Here is a 19,960-nt window from a genome sequence, read left to right as displayed (position 1 = left end):
TCCGTTTCCCCAGCAGACAAGCCAGACAAAGACTGATTACATGTATGTGGGTGTGCAGAAAGTGAAAGCTGTTTTTTTAGCCTAGCAGCGTAATTCTGCTTCAGCCATTTGATGTCCCAGGGGATTGGTGGGGGGGGGGTGTGCATGTATGTGTCCGTGTATGGAAGGATGCATTTGGAACTATTATTTTTGACAAGACCCGAGACCAAACAGTCAAAACCAGAAAGAGAAAACAAGGGGTGTGCACTAGGACTTTGACATAGCTATAGAATTTGGAACTAACTGCTGCTTACTAATATGGATTAGTGTTTTAATCCATATAAATGTGAGGGGGTAACAAAGGGGAAAGTCCGCATGCAGACAGAATAAAGGTAACACCTCTGGCTGCTGCACACACGACAAACTATCCAAAGGAGCAGGATTCATGCAAAGCTGATATGAGTGGATCAGTTAAAACATTTTTAGCCAGCCATCATTTTAAATTCTAGTGTAGACAAGAACAGTGATGCTAGCCAACAGTGGTTAACTTCAGTTTTAACTTATTCTTGGAGCTCATCATCTTCCTCATGCTGCTGCCAAATGCAGTATGCTAAAAGATGTCTCCAGAAACTGGTCAAGCTAAAGCTTTCAGGAATCTAAAGCAAATGTAGTGTAAACACCGCAGAGGGGGAGGAAATCAAACTATTGCTAGAATGAACTCTGAATTTCGCTTCTGTAGCAGAGGGCTCAGATTCTCTTCTCCCTCCTCCAAGAGTCTCGCACATATTTGCTCCTTTGAAAAGTAGAGAGCTGAGACTAAGCATTTCAGTAGTCAATGACGAACCTTTCATTTAGCTTTCTTAATGCAGAAGTGCTGATCATACAGGCCTTCCTTTCAAAAGATGATACAGTGCCATGCCTTTATTTTGTTTGTTTTTAAGGATTGCTACTTTGCTTCAAAGAGACTCTAAACAATTTAAGAGGTGGAAAAACCCCCAAAGTTTTCAAGTGTTCTGAGAACCCTAAAGAGAGCTCCTTCTGGTGTTGCATTTCTGATACAGCAGATGACTTCAACACTTTGCCTTCAGAGATGTCAACTTTCTTCTTTTTTTTAAAAAAAAGAAACCACCCTGAAATGTTTAGAACTCTAGTTAGAATGTAGCTTTCCATCCTCCTTGAGCACTCTTTGTAGAGGGAAGGAAAGTGTCTTCAGCAACTCAGACAATAAAAAAGACCTAAGCAAGAAGGAAATAGCAGGTGCCACCTTCTGTCCTTTTTGTGAAGGGAGAGCCAACAGACAAGAGTAGGTCTCTATAATTTTATTCTCTTTACTTACAGTCACTGCACCGTGCTACAAGTTATGAACTCACAGCATCCTACTGCATGTTATTAGCTTTGCACACACCTAGCAGAAAGGAACATTCTGCTTATGGTTAAACCATTGCCATCAACACTTGCTACTATTTGAAGAACAAAAACACTTTTGTTAGACGATGCTGTCATTATCCTTAAAAACTATATATAATTTCAGTAATTTTTCCTAATGTTTCAGATGCATGTATTGAATTTGAAATCGTTTACAGTTAGTCTTACAAAGTTCTGCTTGGTTTTCTTTTAAAGAAAATAGCAGCATATTGCAAAATAGGAAGATCCTGTAGCAAAATACGTAGTTATTACTAAATAATCCATCAAAAACGTTTTCTAGTTATGACAGTCCCGTTTCATTTCTTTGCATATAACCTATATTGCAGAATTGACTCTGACAAAAATCTACACAGGTATATTCACAAAGATAAAGCAAAAGTTTCCTGTAGTACCAAGTCAGGAAAGTTGGTGCTGTTTGGCATGTAATTATTTGCCTCTACACCATTTTATGATCCAAGCTGACTTGAAGAGGAAGGTGGATGTGATCGCTATGCACTCGTCAATTCGCATCCTCTGCCTCCTGCTTTCAGGCCTTCTTTCCTCCTGACTCAACTTCAGACTGGAAGATGAGGCATGCAGAGCTGATGTGAAGGTGCATATGAACAATATCACAGAACTGAAGTTCAAAAAACTCATAACCTAACATCCCGAACAAGTAAATCACCTCTGTATTAAGTTTCAGTTAACTGAAGAAATAGATAGGCTATCAGCTTCTATCACTGTAGTAAAATGCACAAGGAGGCTATCACTTCTACAGACCAATGTCCATATTTTAATCTGCTTGAACTAACAGGCAGGAGCTTGCAAGAGCAGCATAGTTGATGCTTTTTTTCCCTGTGGTGAGTACTGAAAAGCCCAAAAGAGCAACATTCAAGAACAACTCTTTTCAAATACCCAGCTACACATGCTGACTGCCTAACAAAAAGGAAAAACGAATGAAGACTAAGAAAAGAAAGAAAAATATGTTCTTCTCACTGATATCTTTGAGAACTGTTATTTAGGAGCAGCCCTTTCCAGTTTGTTCTCCTGGAAAAGCTGCTGATAGTGAGAGATAAAGCCCACTGTTGCGCAAGTTCACCATGTAAAGTGTGCACTGTGACTACTTTTGAACAGTTTAATCTTATGCACTGTTCCTCCGGTGTGGTCCTTTGTGTAGCAAAGTAAGTAGAGACACAGTCTCAGCTAAGCAAAAGATTATGAACTGGTTACACTAGAACTGTATCCTTACACAGCAGCTCCTGCCGTATCAGCTGTTGTGTTGAACCACAGCTTACTACTACTACTTATACTATTTTTGTTCTGTTTACAGAATCCTAATCAGGTATTTGAGTGATGAAATAAACATCTGGTGCCAAAAAATACAGTTCATTTTAAGTAGTGTTGTTGTAAATATTTCCATTTGTTTTCTAGGTACAAAAGTTTCCAGGAGCATGCAAAATTATTTCCAGCATGAATTGGCTACAATCTCATTGTGACATTAAGGGATTACTTTGATTAGACCACCTCTTTGCTGTTCCACTGATGACTGACAATTTCACTAACTACATTAAGACAAAGAGAACGTTAATTCATTTGTCTGGGCACTTGTAGCTGTGTACACATCAACTGTAAGCACAGGTGCTGTCAGTTACTCCACTGATGTGTTTCTTGGAGTCTGTTATAAAACCTGTAGTTTTATGATGTCATTAGTATCAGTTTTCTTCCCTGGCAAGTGTTTGTACTGAAACATTGAAAAAAAAAAAAAAAAGTGCTTATATCCCTTACAGATTTATACCTAAGTTGGAGCATAGTCGCAGAAGGAACCGCTATGACTGTAGAATGAACTGACCCCACCACGAGTACAAAGGTAAATATAAACAGGACATTGTGTTCACGAGGCCAGGGGATTACAACTTGTCCAAATGAAGAAAGTCATGCAAAATTCAAGTTTTGAATGTATTTATCACCTTCCATGGAGCAAATAAAAGCAGTTAATATTACTTTTGGACTGCTGAAATTGCACCAGGACTCTTCTCAGGGTGTTGCCTGTGCACTACTGAAGAGTAGTTTGTGTTCTCAGGTGCCTCATTCTCCAGTTACATTGCTTCTCATTCAAGACACTAAACTGCTTCAAAACAGAAACCAGTGCAATTCAGGACAGGCTCTGCATCGCAACCTTCATGGGCAATTCTTATTTTTCCTCAAAGCCTTGGCTTGCACCCAGCTATAGGTTTGAAAGTGATGAAAAGGCAGAGCTGTTTTACGGAACTTACCTTTACTGTAACAGCCATGTTGTTCAAGAATCACACACTTTTACAATTGAACGTACCATACTAATTTGAGGGGAAAAATGGGTGTACGTGTCCCATGAAATCAGCCACAATTTCAATTCCAAACAATTTTCAAAATTGTCTTAAAATAATCACCTTGATATTCTCTCTCCCTCTAATACATCACATTGTTTTTTAATTAGCATTGTGTTTCTAGCATCTAAATGATTAAGAAGCAATAGGTACTCTGCTACTTATCCATTATGAACACAGTGTGTTATGATTTGGAATACTGCTGCTCTCAGTGCAGAAGTTGTCAAAATGCATGAAAGAACATTTAAGACGTTTTAAAACTTTGATGCCAATGATATAGTGCACAGTGTGCATCTGACTTAAAGAGCACGACCAATTTGTTCATTTGATTACTGTATCTAACTTCAAAATTAAATTGGCCCATATTCAGGCTAGAGTAGATTTACCCAGGTTTGCTTACAAACTAAGCCACTAATCTTGTACTCAGCAGAAATATTATCCTCCCCTTCCAAACTGGTAGAAAATACTGTCCCCCTTCCACCAATCGTAAATTCAGTTTGAAGTTACTGGCCTAATGTTGGTATTTTCCCCATTCATAGTTCTTAAATGAACCTGCAGCAGAAATGGTGCAAAATAGCAAGACCTGTTGGAATAGGCAGAAAGGAATTCAAACTTTAATCTGATTGGTTTAATTTTTTTTTTAGCAGGAGGAAAAAGAATAAAGTTACAAGATTCTTTTAATATTTTCACAATGTTAAACTAAAACTGAGCTCTAGGCTACATGTGTAAGTAAATCTAGAACACAAAAGGGTTAAATAAGATCTTCTTTTAAGATACAAGAACTTAAGCTTTCCTTACGTTTAACAAACTTCACAGAACAGATACTGCAAAGGAACAACCCCCTCCCCAACTTTTTTGTTTAAAGTGAACATTGTCCATAATTCACATGAACTTTAAGTAGTGTTCTCTCAAGAGCCACCTTGAAACCATCTGTGCACTTGTAACGAGATTAAAGAGAATATTAAGGAGGAACAAAATAGCATCTTCAGTATTAATGCAGGAAAGTCTTGTGTATCAATCAGAATGCCCATCAAATGCTATGATAGGATTTTGTAGGAAAAGAAAGTGCGTATCATAGCAGCCGCCAAAATCCATGTTTTTTTAAACTCCTCATGGCAAATGTAAATAATATCCTTGGACAGTCTCTCTCAGCAGGACCATTTCCTGAAAATGCAGCACATTACAGAAGATTTGCTGCTGGTTTCATATTCTTGAATAGTAACAATAATAAAAAAAAACCCCACAGCTTGCCTTTTGGACAGCTTGTGTTTTACGGTGATGGGACACTTCTGATTTGCCTCATGGTTAATTAATGCTAATACGGTCAGATGCTGAGTGTGTGTGTGGAGCGACATATATATATTTTCTTCTTTTGTTTTAAATTAGTTGTCTCCTTGTTAAATGCTCCTAGCTGGCTACCAAAGTAACGACACAATGTGGCCTATAAGGAGTTAGTTACCTGTAACAAGCAGAATGGAGGATGACTCTCACAAGCTTACTCTCACCAAAACACTGGGGTTTTTCAAGTGACATGTTACTTTACCCCTCTGATGTTTTGTATCTGCCCAGTATTTGAAGATGAGACAAAAATCTCTCCCTCGCTCAGGCTTCCTTACAAGTTTACCTGATTGTTAATACCTCACTAACAGACTGAGAAGCTACATTCACTCGGGATGAAGCTGGGCCACATCGGTACAAATCGCTTTTACCTGCATAAACTCTGTGTGCAGCGGGAGACACGCCGATTATTAGGTTTGCTTTTTTGTTTCCAAACTGACAAGACTTGGTGCAATTCAGCTCCGCTCGGCTCAACGTGACATACCGTAATACAGAACCACAGGTCTAAACAGATCCAAAACATTCTACTCCATGTAATGCTTTCCACATTCACTTGCTATACTTGCTTTGCAATAGACACGGGCAGAGATTTTTCATGAGAGCGTTCAGCTGCATAGAAACAGGGCTGATGTAGCCCTTTTGATTATCTCATTGACACTCTGGAAGTGAGGAACACAAACTCAGTCTGATAAAGGGTGTTCTACTGGTTGTTCCCCAATACTGTTACTGAATTCGGTTTGCTACAAAATGTCCTTTTTTTTTTTTTTCCCCAATATATAAGTCTAGCTACAGAAAGTCAGTCTGTAGAATCCAGCCATGGCTACTGTGCTGTGAATTAGCCTTATTTGATCAATTATCAGATACCTGCACTTAGCAAAAGGCAAACAAGAGCCAATCAGGTTTCGGCCGGTGGGAATGGCTGCACTGCTCAAGGTATGTGGAATCTCTTCACACAAGTTGCAGAATCTCTGTGGATGCCACATAAAAAGTATGCACCATTTACTGCTCTAGGATGGAGTTGGCTTTAAAGCGAGATCATAATTTAACTGAGAAGAAGGAAAAAGAAAAAAAAAAACAAACCCTGATAGGTTCTTTATAGTAAGATAGATATAAAAATTTTTCATAAGAATCTCTGTCCCCCTTTCTTTTTGGCTTCCTGGGAAGAACCAGAAAGATGTTCCTACCCCAACAGAATCCCTGATGCTGGTGACACTGCCTAACTCAAAAGCCACACGCGATGAAGGCACGAGTGACCAGTCAGGTCTTCTGGGCTTAAGCAGCTGCAGTGGCTGCTCTTGGTAGTTTTTCACCTCCTCAGGATTCACTCGCAGTGAAGAGGTGAAAGGCTGCACATTAAACAGTTTGTCCGAAAGCCATGTGCATAGCAAACTTTTACACCAGCTTCTATACAACTACTTGTTTTAAACTCTGCAGCTGGAATGTTTCCAGCGTAAGGCTTTTAGAGTGACTCCAGCAATAACAGAAGCCTTTGGATTTTTCTTGTTTTGTTTAAATCCACTAGCCATGCTTAAAAATATTGTTTCTTCATGTTTTATTTTTACACGGTGGCTAGCAGGCACCTTAGTAACCAGCCAGAAATCAATTTCAACCACCATCAACCCCTAAACTACAGTACCAGGACGGTTGGCTAAAGAAAGGAAACTGATTGGCTGTAGTCTGAAACTTGCCTAGTACAAGGTGTCTGGCTGACTTTGTCCTAAATAAGGCTAACATTAGTGAACTAAGAGAACAGCATTTGGTTGCAGTCTTGCACTCAGGAACATCCTTCGCCAATGCGTTGGCAAGATCTCCCTACTTTCCGATCCAGTTTCACCATTTTCATAATGGCTTCCTCACGCCCACGTCCCATGTGGTCAAATGTGCAGTCATGTTGTTCAGGCAGGCGATGTAACATACAGAACACATAACCTACCATGGAAAGGGAGAAAAAAAAATAAAATACAGTTAGGGACTTGGTTAAAGTGGCAGAATCTTACCTGAATCAGAAGTGAAGGATCACCTACTGGGAGATTACTCAGTTCTCAAAAATTAATGCCAGCTTTAAGTTTTTACTTATCTTCCTTACAGGGTATTAATAAATACCTGATTATTTACTGCATTTTCTTGAGTATTTATGAACACAGTATCAAAGCTCAAGTCATACTAGGTTTGGGCATTTTTTTGCCATCCTCTCATCTTATAGAGGAAGCCCCCAAAATCGTCTCAATTAGGTATACCCAGATAATAACAAACTTTTTTTTTTTTAAAAAGCTGATCACCTTCACTGAAATCTTTTCTATTTTATGTGGTGTTGGTTATCACTTCTGAAATTCATGCCTATGGTACTTCAGATTTAGCTACTAAGCAGACATTCGAGTCAGAACTGTTAAATCTAAGCACCTTGCTTCCTCCTTACTGCCAGCACCTCAAGTTGGCAGCGACTGCGGGAGAGTTCACTGCTCCGCTACTACTCCCGTTTTCTGAAGCTTCTCTTCATGAACAGTTCTGGCACTAAGTACGGGAGGAGGACAGGCATTTGACATAGGGACATGTCATGGCACATCATCTCGCTCTGTAGCTGAAAAGACGTAGGTTATTGTCTCTTTGTCTAAAGCTAGTCAATGTTACTCAGTTTTCCAGGGAGCATGCGATTCAGAATGGCAATACTTTTTCCTACAGGTGAGGAGGGCATCTTCAGTAGCCACCTCTTTCTAGTCTACAAAGAAAATCAGCTTTTTTCTTATTTGGCCCTAACACTTTATAACAGTAAAGAGATTGCCTAAAATTTCCTACCTCTAAAATGAATGTTACATAGCGACAAGTGGTAATATTAAGATGATATAGTAGGGAAAAGAGTCACACAGTTACAGGGTTCATGTAGTCCACCGTATATGAAACAAAATATGATATCGCCTCTGCAGCAATATTTTTCCTGCCCGATGGTGCAAAGAGCATCATTCTGCCTCTCACTGAATGTTTTACATTACTGCTGCTCCTTTAATGTTCAAAAGATATTAAAACCACAAAGTGATGATATTTAAGAGATGGAAAAGGATAAAAATGAGTGAATGATTGAGAGAGAGTGTGTTTGTGCATATATATCTCTCTCCACACACACATATATATATACACACACACTATATATAAAAATGCATGTAAAGTATTTCAAGCTCCTGGACTATAAAACATCAGTTGTAGGAGAGAACAACAGGCTACCTTTATGTTAGTGTGATTGTTAAGAAAACAGAAAGCAAAAAAGTATCACACATGGAATTATTACAAAAAAAATAGTGTGAAGAAAAATTGATTTATCTTTGCTCTTTGTTTCAATAGCACCAGCTATGAAAAGACATGTCTATTATCTGTGGCTGGCTTTGAAACCCAGTTCTAGGAACAAAGCAAAAAAGACAAGTTTTCTGTATTGGTATATGTGATTCAGAAATATGGATGGAAGGATGGAGATTGAATTGATATGTATCTTGCCCCGTGTGATCATTGCCTCCACTTCAGTCTCAATCTGGGTCATACCACACTCAAACGTGACAAATATCTTTCTTGATGTGCCAAAAATTCAAGGTCTGATTGTTAAAATGAAAACATCCTTGGACTATAGTTTCAATATTGAACAGGCATTTCACTCAATTCTCTCTTACAGAAAGCAGGGACTGAAGGCTTCCCTTATTTCTTAAAATAAGCCTTCGAATTACTGAACCAATGTCCACTGCAGGCACAAGAATACATAAATACTCAACTAGATGAGCTCAAAAATCAAGTTTGTCATCTTATCTGCAGTGGATGTGTAAGAAGCAGATGCAACAAACCCTGTAGATACAGACTGGGCTGAAGTTATTTCAGTCCTTTGTAGGTAAAAATGGTTTTAAATCCTGAGGGTTTTACAGATCCTCTCCACATGGTTAACAAGCGTATGTAGAAACGCTATTTAATGTTACCTAAAAGAGATCTTGAATGTGTATACAATCTTCTACATGACTTCAGCAATACCCTTTTAACAATTCCATAAATCTAATAAGAAAATACATAGACAACATGATTTATCACTTTTGAATGTGACTTTTCAATTGCCCCATCTTCTCACCTTCTACAAAGCTTCCTGCCTTTTGTAGACGAGTGTAACTTCATGAAGTTCCTCTCTACTTTGCCACCCTCCCAATACAATCTATTCTGTGCTTTGCCATATCTTTATTTCTTTTTCGAACGCTTTTTAGTTCTTTTTAGAGCACCTGTTTTCAGGTGTACTGTATGCTATTTTTGTTCCAGATGAAACACATTATTTATTTTTTCTGTTTGTCAAGTATTTCCTTATGCAGTCTTGAACAGATTTTCATTTTTCCAGACTATAGGAAAAGTATTTTTAGTTTCAGCAACTAAATGATCTGAACCTGTTATTCATATGTCTATTTAAATATGTACTGCTAATTAGAACTGACAATACCTAATGAAAGAACACCCAAGCACATTTTGAACGCTACTAAAGACAGTTTTGCATACATTGGCTGTTCTTATAGAGGGGGTTTATTCTTGTCAAATTAGCAATGGGGATCTTCTGGAAGTCTCATTTCCAAAGGAGACTTCAGATCTTTAGCCCATTACTCCAAATCTTTAAGGCACTTTAGAGATTGGAACTTGTATTTTTGTAGGTTTTATTTTTAAAAGACTTGAATGCTGTTATATGATAGTTGGTTGAGTAACAGTAGTTCTGAACATTTTTCCCACTAGTTCAGAGTGGATATATTCGTTAATGATTACTGCTATATTTACTCCTTGCTTCTCCACTGCTTCAGAGTGCACATTCTGTGGCCTGCATGTGCACAGTGCCTGATGTCATATCTAGACCATCAGTTTTTACAACAGTTCCATTATTAACTTCTGTGCACTGGGGCAGAAAGCCAATATGTGTACTTCTATTTTGATCCTTAAAACCAATCCAGATTTAGAGGTGAAACCTTTTCTCCCGAGAACGCTGCTTTTATGGTTATAAAGCAAGTTAGATTAATGAACTCTTGTGGTGTATTTACTGCTAAGTTCATTATGGGAGGATATCAAATACAGGTTGTCTCCCCTAAAGGATTTTACTGCAGAAATGCTTCTTTTAGCACACTAAAACTGAAAGACAAAATAAATAACTTTCTGCTAGGGAAAACAGCATTGGAAAAGGGAATCCATCTGCCAACTAAAGTTAGTTTACCCAAGTCATGAACAAAAAATATACCAGAATTCCACTCCAAGCAGAGAAGATTTCAGTCTAGTAAATGTAATAATACATCTCCACAGCATTGCATTGTTGTTTCCTGATGTTAGAAGTAAACTATTAATTACTTACTCCTTGGGCCTCTAATGCAAACATCTTGGAAAAACACTATGTAGTGTCTCAAAACCTTTCGAGCTCCTCTGAGCACCCCAGCAACTACTTCACCATGTATCATCAAAAATCCACTTCCATTTCATCACCAGAGCATAAATGGCTAAAGCCATAAAGCAGTGTACCATTTCTGCCTTACTTGTACGCATACACGAGTCTTTTGCATACGATATGCAAAAAAAAAAATCATTCAAAGGAAGTCTAAGAACACACGTAAGCAACTGTGAAGTTGCTTTCATCATTCCTGAGGAATCTCCTGGGAAAAAGCAATTGGAGAGCACAGAAAACAAAACAGTGTTCCATAGTCAAGACGAGAGAGTATCACAGACCTACAGTTTGCTGTGTGTCAGTGATGATGAAAAATGACTGCATTTTCCTCATTGTTACATTCAAGAGCACTGGCTTGATGGGAGTATGGAATAACAATAAGCAAGTATTTCAACTAAAACCTACACTTAATTCTTAACTTTCTGTCTTCAAATTCTCAAAACAGGAAGCTGCTAAAATACCAACAAAATGATATGTGAAGTACCAGAAACAAATCAACTAAATGGCATAATAATCCACCACACAAAAGCCAAATTATAATTTTGGAGGTTTCCTTATTTTGTTAAATTTCTTTTTTCTCTTTGTTAACTCAACAGAAAGCAGGCAGACTTTCTGGAACATGGCACTAACGCCCAATAGTTGGATTACTGTAAACTGCCAATGGAGAAGCACAGCTTACTGGTGAGACTACTCTAGTGGACATCCTTGGCCAGGCATGGAGTAGTTCCAGACTCTTCTAATGTACTGCTGGAGAACATCACACTGTTACATAAGACACACAATAAATGTAATGATCCCTGTAATGTGAATGGCATCGTGACAGAAAGGAAGCTTCTTTTCCTCCTGCCCCAAGATTCTGGTCCTAATCTCATTGATGAGACATTCAGAAAGCTTCTAAAGGAAGACAGATTTGTTTGTTTTGCTTATAAACATGTTTTGAGAAGCAGTAGAAGTGCCAAACAAGCTTATTAAATATTTATACAGCTTACACATTTACAAAGTGGCTTAAAAACATTTAAGTGTCTCTATTTGAAATATCTTGATGTGTATTACCTAAAAAGTAGTTGCATGCTGCCACAATTACCATAAAAAATCAGAGCGTTTGACACTTTAACGTCATGTTACCTGCCCACTAGTACTGCTATTCATAATTTTAATTCTGAAGTCAAAGGGCAGAAGTTCAAAAGTGCCAGAATTTGCAGCCATTTTCAAATCTTATTTAATAAACAACTTGTGTTTGTACAAATTCCTGTACAAAGTCTATTCAAAAGTAGTCTTAATAATGGCATAGACTTATTCTTATGCAGAATTCTGTGCTGTATGCTTTGGCTTCTTGACATGCTTCGCAAGAAATTTTACCTTTCTTGCTAATTTGAAATTTTAATCAACAAGGTTGTTCAACAACAAGTTTTAACAGAACTTAAAAATCCCTTGTAACCTTAAGAGATGAAGGTGCTGCAAAAGTTCTCTACCAAAGGTGTATTATTTAACAAGGTATGCATACGCCTATATGCAGATTTCTGTGCAAGAACAGATTTTAACATATCTTTAAAAGGTGAAGATATCTACAGCGTATCTCTACAGAATATCATACAACACAGCAAAACCAGGCAGATTAATTAGCAGAGAAGATTAGCTCAAGCAGTGATACATGCTGCTATAGCACTGTTCGGAATAATTGGACGTTATTTCCCAAAAGAGTCTAGTAATCCCCAAACTAACATTTATGAGTCTCTCCCATCTCTTCCAACTGGAAGATGACTTAATGTGTTGTAAATGATAGTAACAATAAAGCTATTTTAAAATAAGTGCGAGAAGGAAATATTTTTTAAATTTTTTTCAAGACATGGAATAGGTAAGAAATGAATGTAGGAGTAGAACAAATAGCTACCAAGATACAAAGCCAAGATCCTAAAGATTTGTGCATTGATTACCTCAGAAAACACTTGCCTCCTGGATCTCAATATAATCTAGCTTGTTCCCCTAACATTCTGAAGATTGTTCAAACAGAACATGCACCAATAGAAGGAAGTAAAAGTGTCCTATAGTCCAGCCTAGCAAACCTTCCAGTGCAGCTTGTATGCACTGCTATTTTACAGTATAAAAATATTCTACTCTGCTGATATCTTGTATTATTCTCCTTGTAGACAGCTCCATTCTTGCATATGCTCTAATTATCTCCTCTCTCTTCTGTGGGGAATGCTCTGCATTGGCATTGTCAGGTTTCATTACACAACTCAAGGAACATTCACTTTTACTGATGTTTTCTACAAAATCAAACCCCAACAAGCTAAATAACAAGCTTTTGGAAATAAGTGAGCTAAACTATTCTCCTGTTTCCCTTTCCCAGCTTTGCAAGATATCATAGACTTTGATTAAGTGCTAAGTAGTTCAGAATAACTTGGCTAGGAATCTTGTCATACCTTCCCAAGGGGAAAAGGGAGTAAGCCACATTATGGTGAAGCTTTTTAACCAAATAGATGTATTATTAAAACTCCACAAAACATAGCCTGAGGCAGTCCTTTCTACCACTTCCACCCACAAAAGAGAGGTTAACATTCCCCATCCACTAAGTGCTCAAAGTTATAAGTCTCTAAATATTAATGCACCTTATGTTAAAAATTGTCCTCTCAAGGCATTTCAGTTCCACATTCCTTCACAAACAGCACAGCTGCAAAAGATTCAGGAAACACACAGTAGGAAGAAGGGTACTTTGCTTATTAACTCATTTTTCAAGCCATCTGCTATGGTCACTGCAACTTGCCTTTCGGTATTTTCTTCTTTATATGGATCGTCTATATTTACTCATGACCACCAAAATGATCAATAACTGAGTCAAAAAGAGGAAAAGAAAAGAGGTGGTATAAAACACCTTAGAATGTTTCTTTTACTCTGCCAATCTGTCTCCAGGACTGAACAGGCATGTGGGACTTCCATCCTGCTCTTAAGTCAGTCATAATCTCAAGGTTTCATGCTAGAAGCACACAGCTCTGCGACATCTGTGATGCTACATAAAATTTTATGTCTGAGACTCAGGATGCTTACGAGATACTGCAGATTCGTTTTATAGTTCTACTACTGGGTTTATGCTTAGGAGGAAAGAAGCGAACAAAGATTTTTTTTTTTTTTTTTTTCCTTTCTTGCTCTATTTTGCTGTCTACCACAAGGAGGGTAAAGCAATATGTATGAGCATGCACTGGAGACAAAAAAAAGCTATTGGTGAAAAAAACTGTCCAGGAACTGAATGGAAGAAATTGCATACAAAATAAAGATGATGTCATCTTAATCCTGTAACAGCCACTGGACAGGTATGGTTAAAGATTCTGCAAGAATTCTTTAGACTGCAAGGCAAAGACTTTGTATTTCCAAGTTTAGTCACGTATAACCTGTGTTTCAAAGTGTCTTCTGTCTATTTTCTTGAAGATTGTAAGCCTGAGAAGCTGCTTTAGGGAGCCTGCAAGAGATGTGGTTTTGCACTGTGGAGACTGCAAACAAACCACCTTTTATCCCAATTTGTGCTAATTTCAAATTCACTTTCCTATTTACCTTACTCCTTTATTCGCACAGAAAGCTGTCAAATATTTTTTTCTACATTAAATGTGACACGAGTTTTGAACAGAGAATTTATATCACTTGAGGACAGAGCACATCCTGATTTTTTTGTTTGTTTTTATCAGTAATTCTTAAGGAGGTTCTGTGTCAGACACTATTCTACTCCTTGACTTTGGAACCAAGAAGAATTCAAAAGGAACAGTTCCTCCTGGTTCTTTGAAGATGGTGTATTTGGAGTGGGAAAAATTAAGATATGGCACTCTCCTAGATTCAAGTCCTGCTTTTGTTCTAGTGGGTGCCAACACCGCAGAAGTAGGGAGCATCTTCAGAAACAGAACTGAGGTTTTCAGGAAATTATTTCTGAATTTCAAAGAATCCTCAACAAATCAAAGCGATAAATACAGCACACCTGCTTTGTAATAGTAAGCTGCAATTAAAAAAAGTTTGCTGTGGGTCAGGTTTTACTAAAGACCGTAGGTCTCAGTCAGGATCGTATCTGTTCCGCCATGTACCGCAAAATAATGGTGGTTAATCTTTTGGTTTAGACCAAATATTTTTCCTGCTCTACAGATCACATGCACATTAGAGTAACTACTTTTACATCACAACCTCTTCTCCCCACTATGGATTCATGAATTAAAGCCAACATCTATCAGAGACAGTCTAACGGTGCAACTTTGGTACATGATTACTCCCAGATACAGCATGCAATGCTCACTTCTAAACTGTTTTATACCCTCAAGAAGTCACCAGCCTACGCATTTCATCTGTAGGCTCCCCTTCCAACCTCATACACTGTCCTCAATTTTCTGTCTAAATTGCAATCCACAGCAGCCAGGCACAAGCAGTAGTTGTGATGCTACAAGTTGACTTACCAGCTAGCACAAATGGTGGGTTACCACTGCTGTGAAACATCTAGAGAACTGGGGCGTGATCCCAGTTCATCTGTGGTGAGATGCAACTTCACAGAAATTAGCACTTTAATTTGTCTCATACTTTCTCAGTATAATAGCCACTGCTATTTAACATCTTTGTTGGTGACATGGACAGTGGGATCGAGTGCACCCTCAGCAAGTTTGCAGATGACACCAAGCTGTGCAGTGTTGTGGACACGCTGGAGGGAAGGGATGCCATCCAGAGGGACCTTGACAGGCTGGAGAGGTGGGCCTGTGAGAACCTCAGGAAGTTCAACAAGACCAAGTGCAAGGTCCTGCACGTGGGTCGGGGCAATCCCAAGCACAAGTACAGGCTGGGCGGAGAATGGATTGAGAGCAGCCCTGAGGAAAAGGACTTGGGAGTGCTCGTGGATGAGAAGCTCAACATGAGCTGGCAATCTGCACTGGCAGCCCAGAAAGCCAACCGTATCCTGTGCTGCATCCAAAGAAGCGTGGCCAGCAGGTCAAGGGAGGTGATTCTGCCCCTCTACTCTGCTCTCGTGAGACCCCACCTGGAATACTGTGTTCAGCTCTGGAGTCCCCAACACAAGAAGGACATGGAGCTGCTGGAGTGAGTCCAGAGGAGGGCCACGAAGATGATCCGAGGGCTGGAACACCTCTGCTGTGAAGACAGGCTGAGAGAGTTGGGGCTGTTCAGCCTGGAGAAGAGAAGGCTCCGGGGTGATCTTATAGCAGCTTTCCAGTACCTAAAGGGGGCCTACAGGAAAGCTGGAGAGGAACTTTTTACAAGGGCGTGTAGTGACAGGACAAGGGGCAATGGCTTTAAACTGAAAGAGGGCAGATTTAGATTAGATATAAGGAAGAAATTTTTCACTCAGAGGGTGGTGAGGCACTGGCACAGGTTGCCCAGAGAAGTTGTAGATGCCCCATCCCTGGAAGTGTTCAAGGCCAGGTTGGATGAGGCTTTGGGCAACCTGGTGTAGTGGAGGGTTTCCCTGCCCATGGCAGGGGGGTTGGAACTAGATGATCTTCGAGGTCCCTTCCAACCCAAACCATTCTATGATGCTATGATTCTATAACTGAAAGAAACACTTTTCTCCAAAAGACTTGTGCAATTGTTGAAGCACAAAGGAAAAAAAAATGGTTAAAGTTTAATTTAACAAGAGAATTTTGGAAGAAACCATTTTGCTCCCAACAACTTGCAGCATTACCAGCAGTGCCAAACAGTGACCACTAATGTACAAGTAACTTGAGGGAGAGGAGTAGCAAAGTTCCAAATTAAGAGTTTAGACTGTAGGTAGATAAAGAGAGTTTGCTTTTTTGAATAATCATGTGATCTTGCAAGGAGGAATTAATATCACCGCTACGCTTGTAAAAGGAACATTTAACTTCCATGTTTGCAGGGCTGAGAACACACCAAAAGAACACTGCATCTCCCACATCAGTTCTCGTTTCACAAAGTTGATTCCTGTAGGATGTGACAGAACGAATCCGAAGAGCAGGATATGCAGTAAAAAAGCTCTATTATGCCAAAAAGGAATTCTCGTGTCCAAGAGTAGATACCTAATAAAGTAGAGGTAAACCAGAATAATCGGTAACACTATTGCAAATGGCAGTACTCTTATAAGATTTTTCCATAGGCTACACCAGCATATAAAAAAAGTATTTGTTTCCTACCCAGAACATCTAGGTTTGAGAGTAGTGCGAAATCTTAAAACAAGAAAGTCCTGAGAAAGGGCAGGTGGGTGACAGAGCTATTCTAGCATCAATGCAGGGCCCTGCACAGTGTTTGACGTTTTCAAAAGAGCTAGATGAGTATTAATACTTTTAGAATTCTCTCTACACCAAGCCCACCTGAGCTAATACGCTTCTCCCAGAAGCTACGAATTTAATTAAAAGCCAAAGTGTACCCAGTAATTTAATTAAAATAGCAAGCAATACTGAGTGATTCAATAATGTATGTGTGTCACTTTGTTTAGCCCAATGAAAATGCAGGAAAGATAAGGCTCCTAATAAAGAACTGGAATGAATAATGAAAGGGTCTATACTAACATACAGTACGTGTTGTATTAATTCTAACTGTTCTCCTGGATCCTGCATGTATTTTGACTTCAAAACATCACATGCTGAACATGATTCCAGGTTTGACTTTCAGTATATTTCCTGAATTACATTATTTATGCCTTGGGTTTAAATAGCTTTCCAGAGGTTGCACCATATTGATCCACACTCTGACAACAGCTAGACTCGCTGGGCAAATCACTAGAGAGAAGTAGCTCTCTTTCTTTTAAACCTAAATGGAATTTATCTTCTGTCTTTATCCCCTATTTACACCCTATGTCCAGGGTCTCTTAGCTCACACATTCTGCCTCATGCAAGTCTTCTATTCCTGTAGGCTCTTGCTATCTATGTCAAGAGTTATTCTTCTAACCAAAGGGAAACAGAGCTCCATTCAGAAGCTGTATTTATACCATACAGGAAAACAAACACTTAGAGCAATGGACACTTCCACCCTTCCCCTTTTTTTTTGAGTGCAAAGACTTCCATAACATTCCCTGCTCCTGCTTTTTCAGAATATGGCAGGACCCCTTGTGCACCACTTATGCACATATTTGAGCAACTTACAGCTACTCAGGAACATTTAACGGTTGCAAGCACCTCTGTAGGCAAACATTTTCATTTTAATACATATAAAGATACAGTTAAATAAATTTATAACTTTTAAAAACCTACTGAAGAAAATACTATACCTTAGTGATTAGAATACCCATAAATAGTTTTTCAGCTCTTGAAACTTTCCTCCAAGGCCAGAAATACTTAGTATCAAAACCCCTGACACAGACCAATATTATTCTTTTAACTTTTTTGAAAACTGATGCACACTGATCTTTAGGCTATTTCCTTAGACGGCCCACAGCAACCTAGTAGAGAGCTCTAGGAGAGAACAAGGTAGTCTCAAGCCCCTGTACCTAGCTTTATCACTTTCTTATACCTTAGTATGGCATTTAAGATCACAGATGGCATTTTCCTTTAGGTAATACTTTACTTATTTAGTTTGTAGGTGAAAAAAAACCACCTTCCAGTTCCTGGAAAGAATCCTGACTTTACAAGGCAAATTGTGACAATTCCTTTCAATATCCTTTTTCTCCTCTCAGTTCTTGATGCAGCAATTGGTGTGATGTTTTTCCCTACTTCTTCCTATGAAGAATTCCAGACTATGACCAACAAAATTCACTGGGCCTCATTCCTCCCCACCTATGCCTTACTTCATGGTCAGTTGAACTAGCTCGTAATACTGCTTCAGGATTTGTCAGATGATTATCATGTATTTTTGGGCCTTCTGTGTTTACATCAAACATCCAGCACATCAGCAAAATTAGTGTTTATGTGCGTAGCTATTTGTTAACATATGGACAAATATGTTTGATTCCCTTTGAGGGGGATGCTTTCCGGGCAGTATCTTTCCTTCTGAGAACAGACTGCAGCAGCCTCCTGCCAACCAGCAGAAGCCTTCTAAGTACACAGTCCTGGTGAAACTATAATGTGTGCCTGTGAGACTCTGGATAAATAAGAATACTGTAAAGAAAGAATTTTCATTAGAAAAGGCAGAGCACTTTAACCTTCAGAAACGTTTGCATTAGCATCTGGCAGGTAGGTGGCTATTATCTTCCTTTTTCTGATAAGGAAAAAATGACTCAAAGGCTGAGCAAATTACTCCCCTAAAGGTACTGAAAGAGATGGGATTAGAGATAAGAGAGTTTCAGCTAGATTTTTTTGTTCAGGTTCACTAGGCCATGTGTCTTTTGTGCATACAAGACAATTAAAAATTGCATCTTCTTTTATTTTATGCATATGCTTCTTTCTTCTGTAACTACAGTACAGGTATGTATGGAAGAAGAGATCTCATATGGCACACCAACAAAATGCTTATTTTTTAACTCATACTGTAGTATCCCTGCAAAAACCACCTGAAGGTTATACCCCATCAGTAGTGTCAAAGTAAAACCTCTTATTTTTGTTTTATTTTTAAAAAGAACATGCTAACTTGTTTTATTTAAGGAGAACTCGAGGACTTAAGAGACTGACCGACCCATTTCAATTACATGTATTGATTGGGACTACAGGAAGGTAACTAACGGGCTCAGTAGACATTACTAAATCAAGAGAGTTGCCTGTTGCAGAACTTCAGGTATCACGGTGGAAGAAATCAAAATCAGTACATGCTGTAACAAACCCACATTAGTTGAACAAGCTGAGGGAATAAACTGGAGCCTTTTCAAACTGTATTTCATGATTCCTAATTACAAGCAGACCATGAACTCCATTTACACTTCTAGCGCTGTGGACAGCTTTTCTAAAGCCTAGACACTAAAGTGTTTTTCTGGGTTCTGTCCTTGGAACCCATGACACACCAATTGGTTAACTGCTTTTAACCGTTTAATTTCTAGTATCTTCAGAATACATATTACTCAGAGACACCAACATTAGTTAACAAATCCTATTCCCTATGAATTAAATGACAGTCTTGGGATAACATCTTTGTAAAATAAAACCAAAAAAACCCTCTGAGTTTGAATTCCAACTTCAATTTTTTTTTTTTTTTTTTTTTTTTTTTTTTTTAATACTTGCAGCAATGTAAGCTAAGCTGCTAGGCATTACTGGAACGGCTGAGGCAAAAATACTGTTCTGGGAGCAACTATCTCAGGGGCACAGTCAACAGAAGACAGCTGAATATGGCACATCTTAAGGCCTGGCAGGAAGACTTGCCAGAATTACAGTATCTAACTAGTTACTAATAAGATTTATTTTTCCTTTAATACTTCTTATTGAACTAGTTGAGTCATAATCTCCAGAAGCAGTGCGCGCATTTAATTTTAATCAATGGAAGTACATCTGTTATACCAATACATAATAATGTCCTGAAGCCATTTTGGTTTGTACCAGATAAACCTTATCCATCTAGAAGGTGAATTTACCAGCACTGTTACAAATTTTTCTCC

The 19,960-nt window shown here is 38.7% G+C and overlaps 1 protein-coding gene across 5 annotated transcripts in view; it reads right to left on the bottom strand.

The window, feature by feature from the left end:
* Nucleotides 1-6,619: 6,619 nt before the first annotated feature.
* ZFAND3 (zinc finger AN1-type containing 3) overlaps nucleotides 6,620-19,960 on the bottom strand; it is a 141,416-nt gene continuing 128,075 nt past the window's right edge. For all 5 annotated transcript variants that reach the window (XM_086631671.1, XM_086631670.1, XM_086631672.1 and 2 more), the window contains one exon: nucleotides 6,620-7,013. In XM_086631671.1, the coding sequence (XP_086487797.1) occupies nucleotides 6,859-7,013 (155 nt within the window). In that variant the 3' untranslated portion in view covers nucleotides 6,620-6,858. The remainder of the gene's footprint in view (nucleotides 7,014-19,960) is intronic.

The sequence above is a fragment of the Tauraco erythrolophus genome, chromosome 2 (assembly GCF_009769465.1).
Source record: "Tauraco erythrolophus isolate bTauEry1 chromosome 2, bTauEry1.pri, whole genome shotgun sequence".
Lineage (NCBI taxonomy): Eukaryota > Metazoa > Chordata > Aves > Musophagiformes > Musophagidae > Tauraco > Tauraco erythrolophus.
The sequence above is the reverse complement of the archived record's forward strand: the minus strand, read 5'-3'. Positions and strand labels throughout refer to the sequence as shown.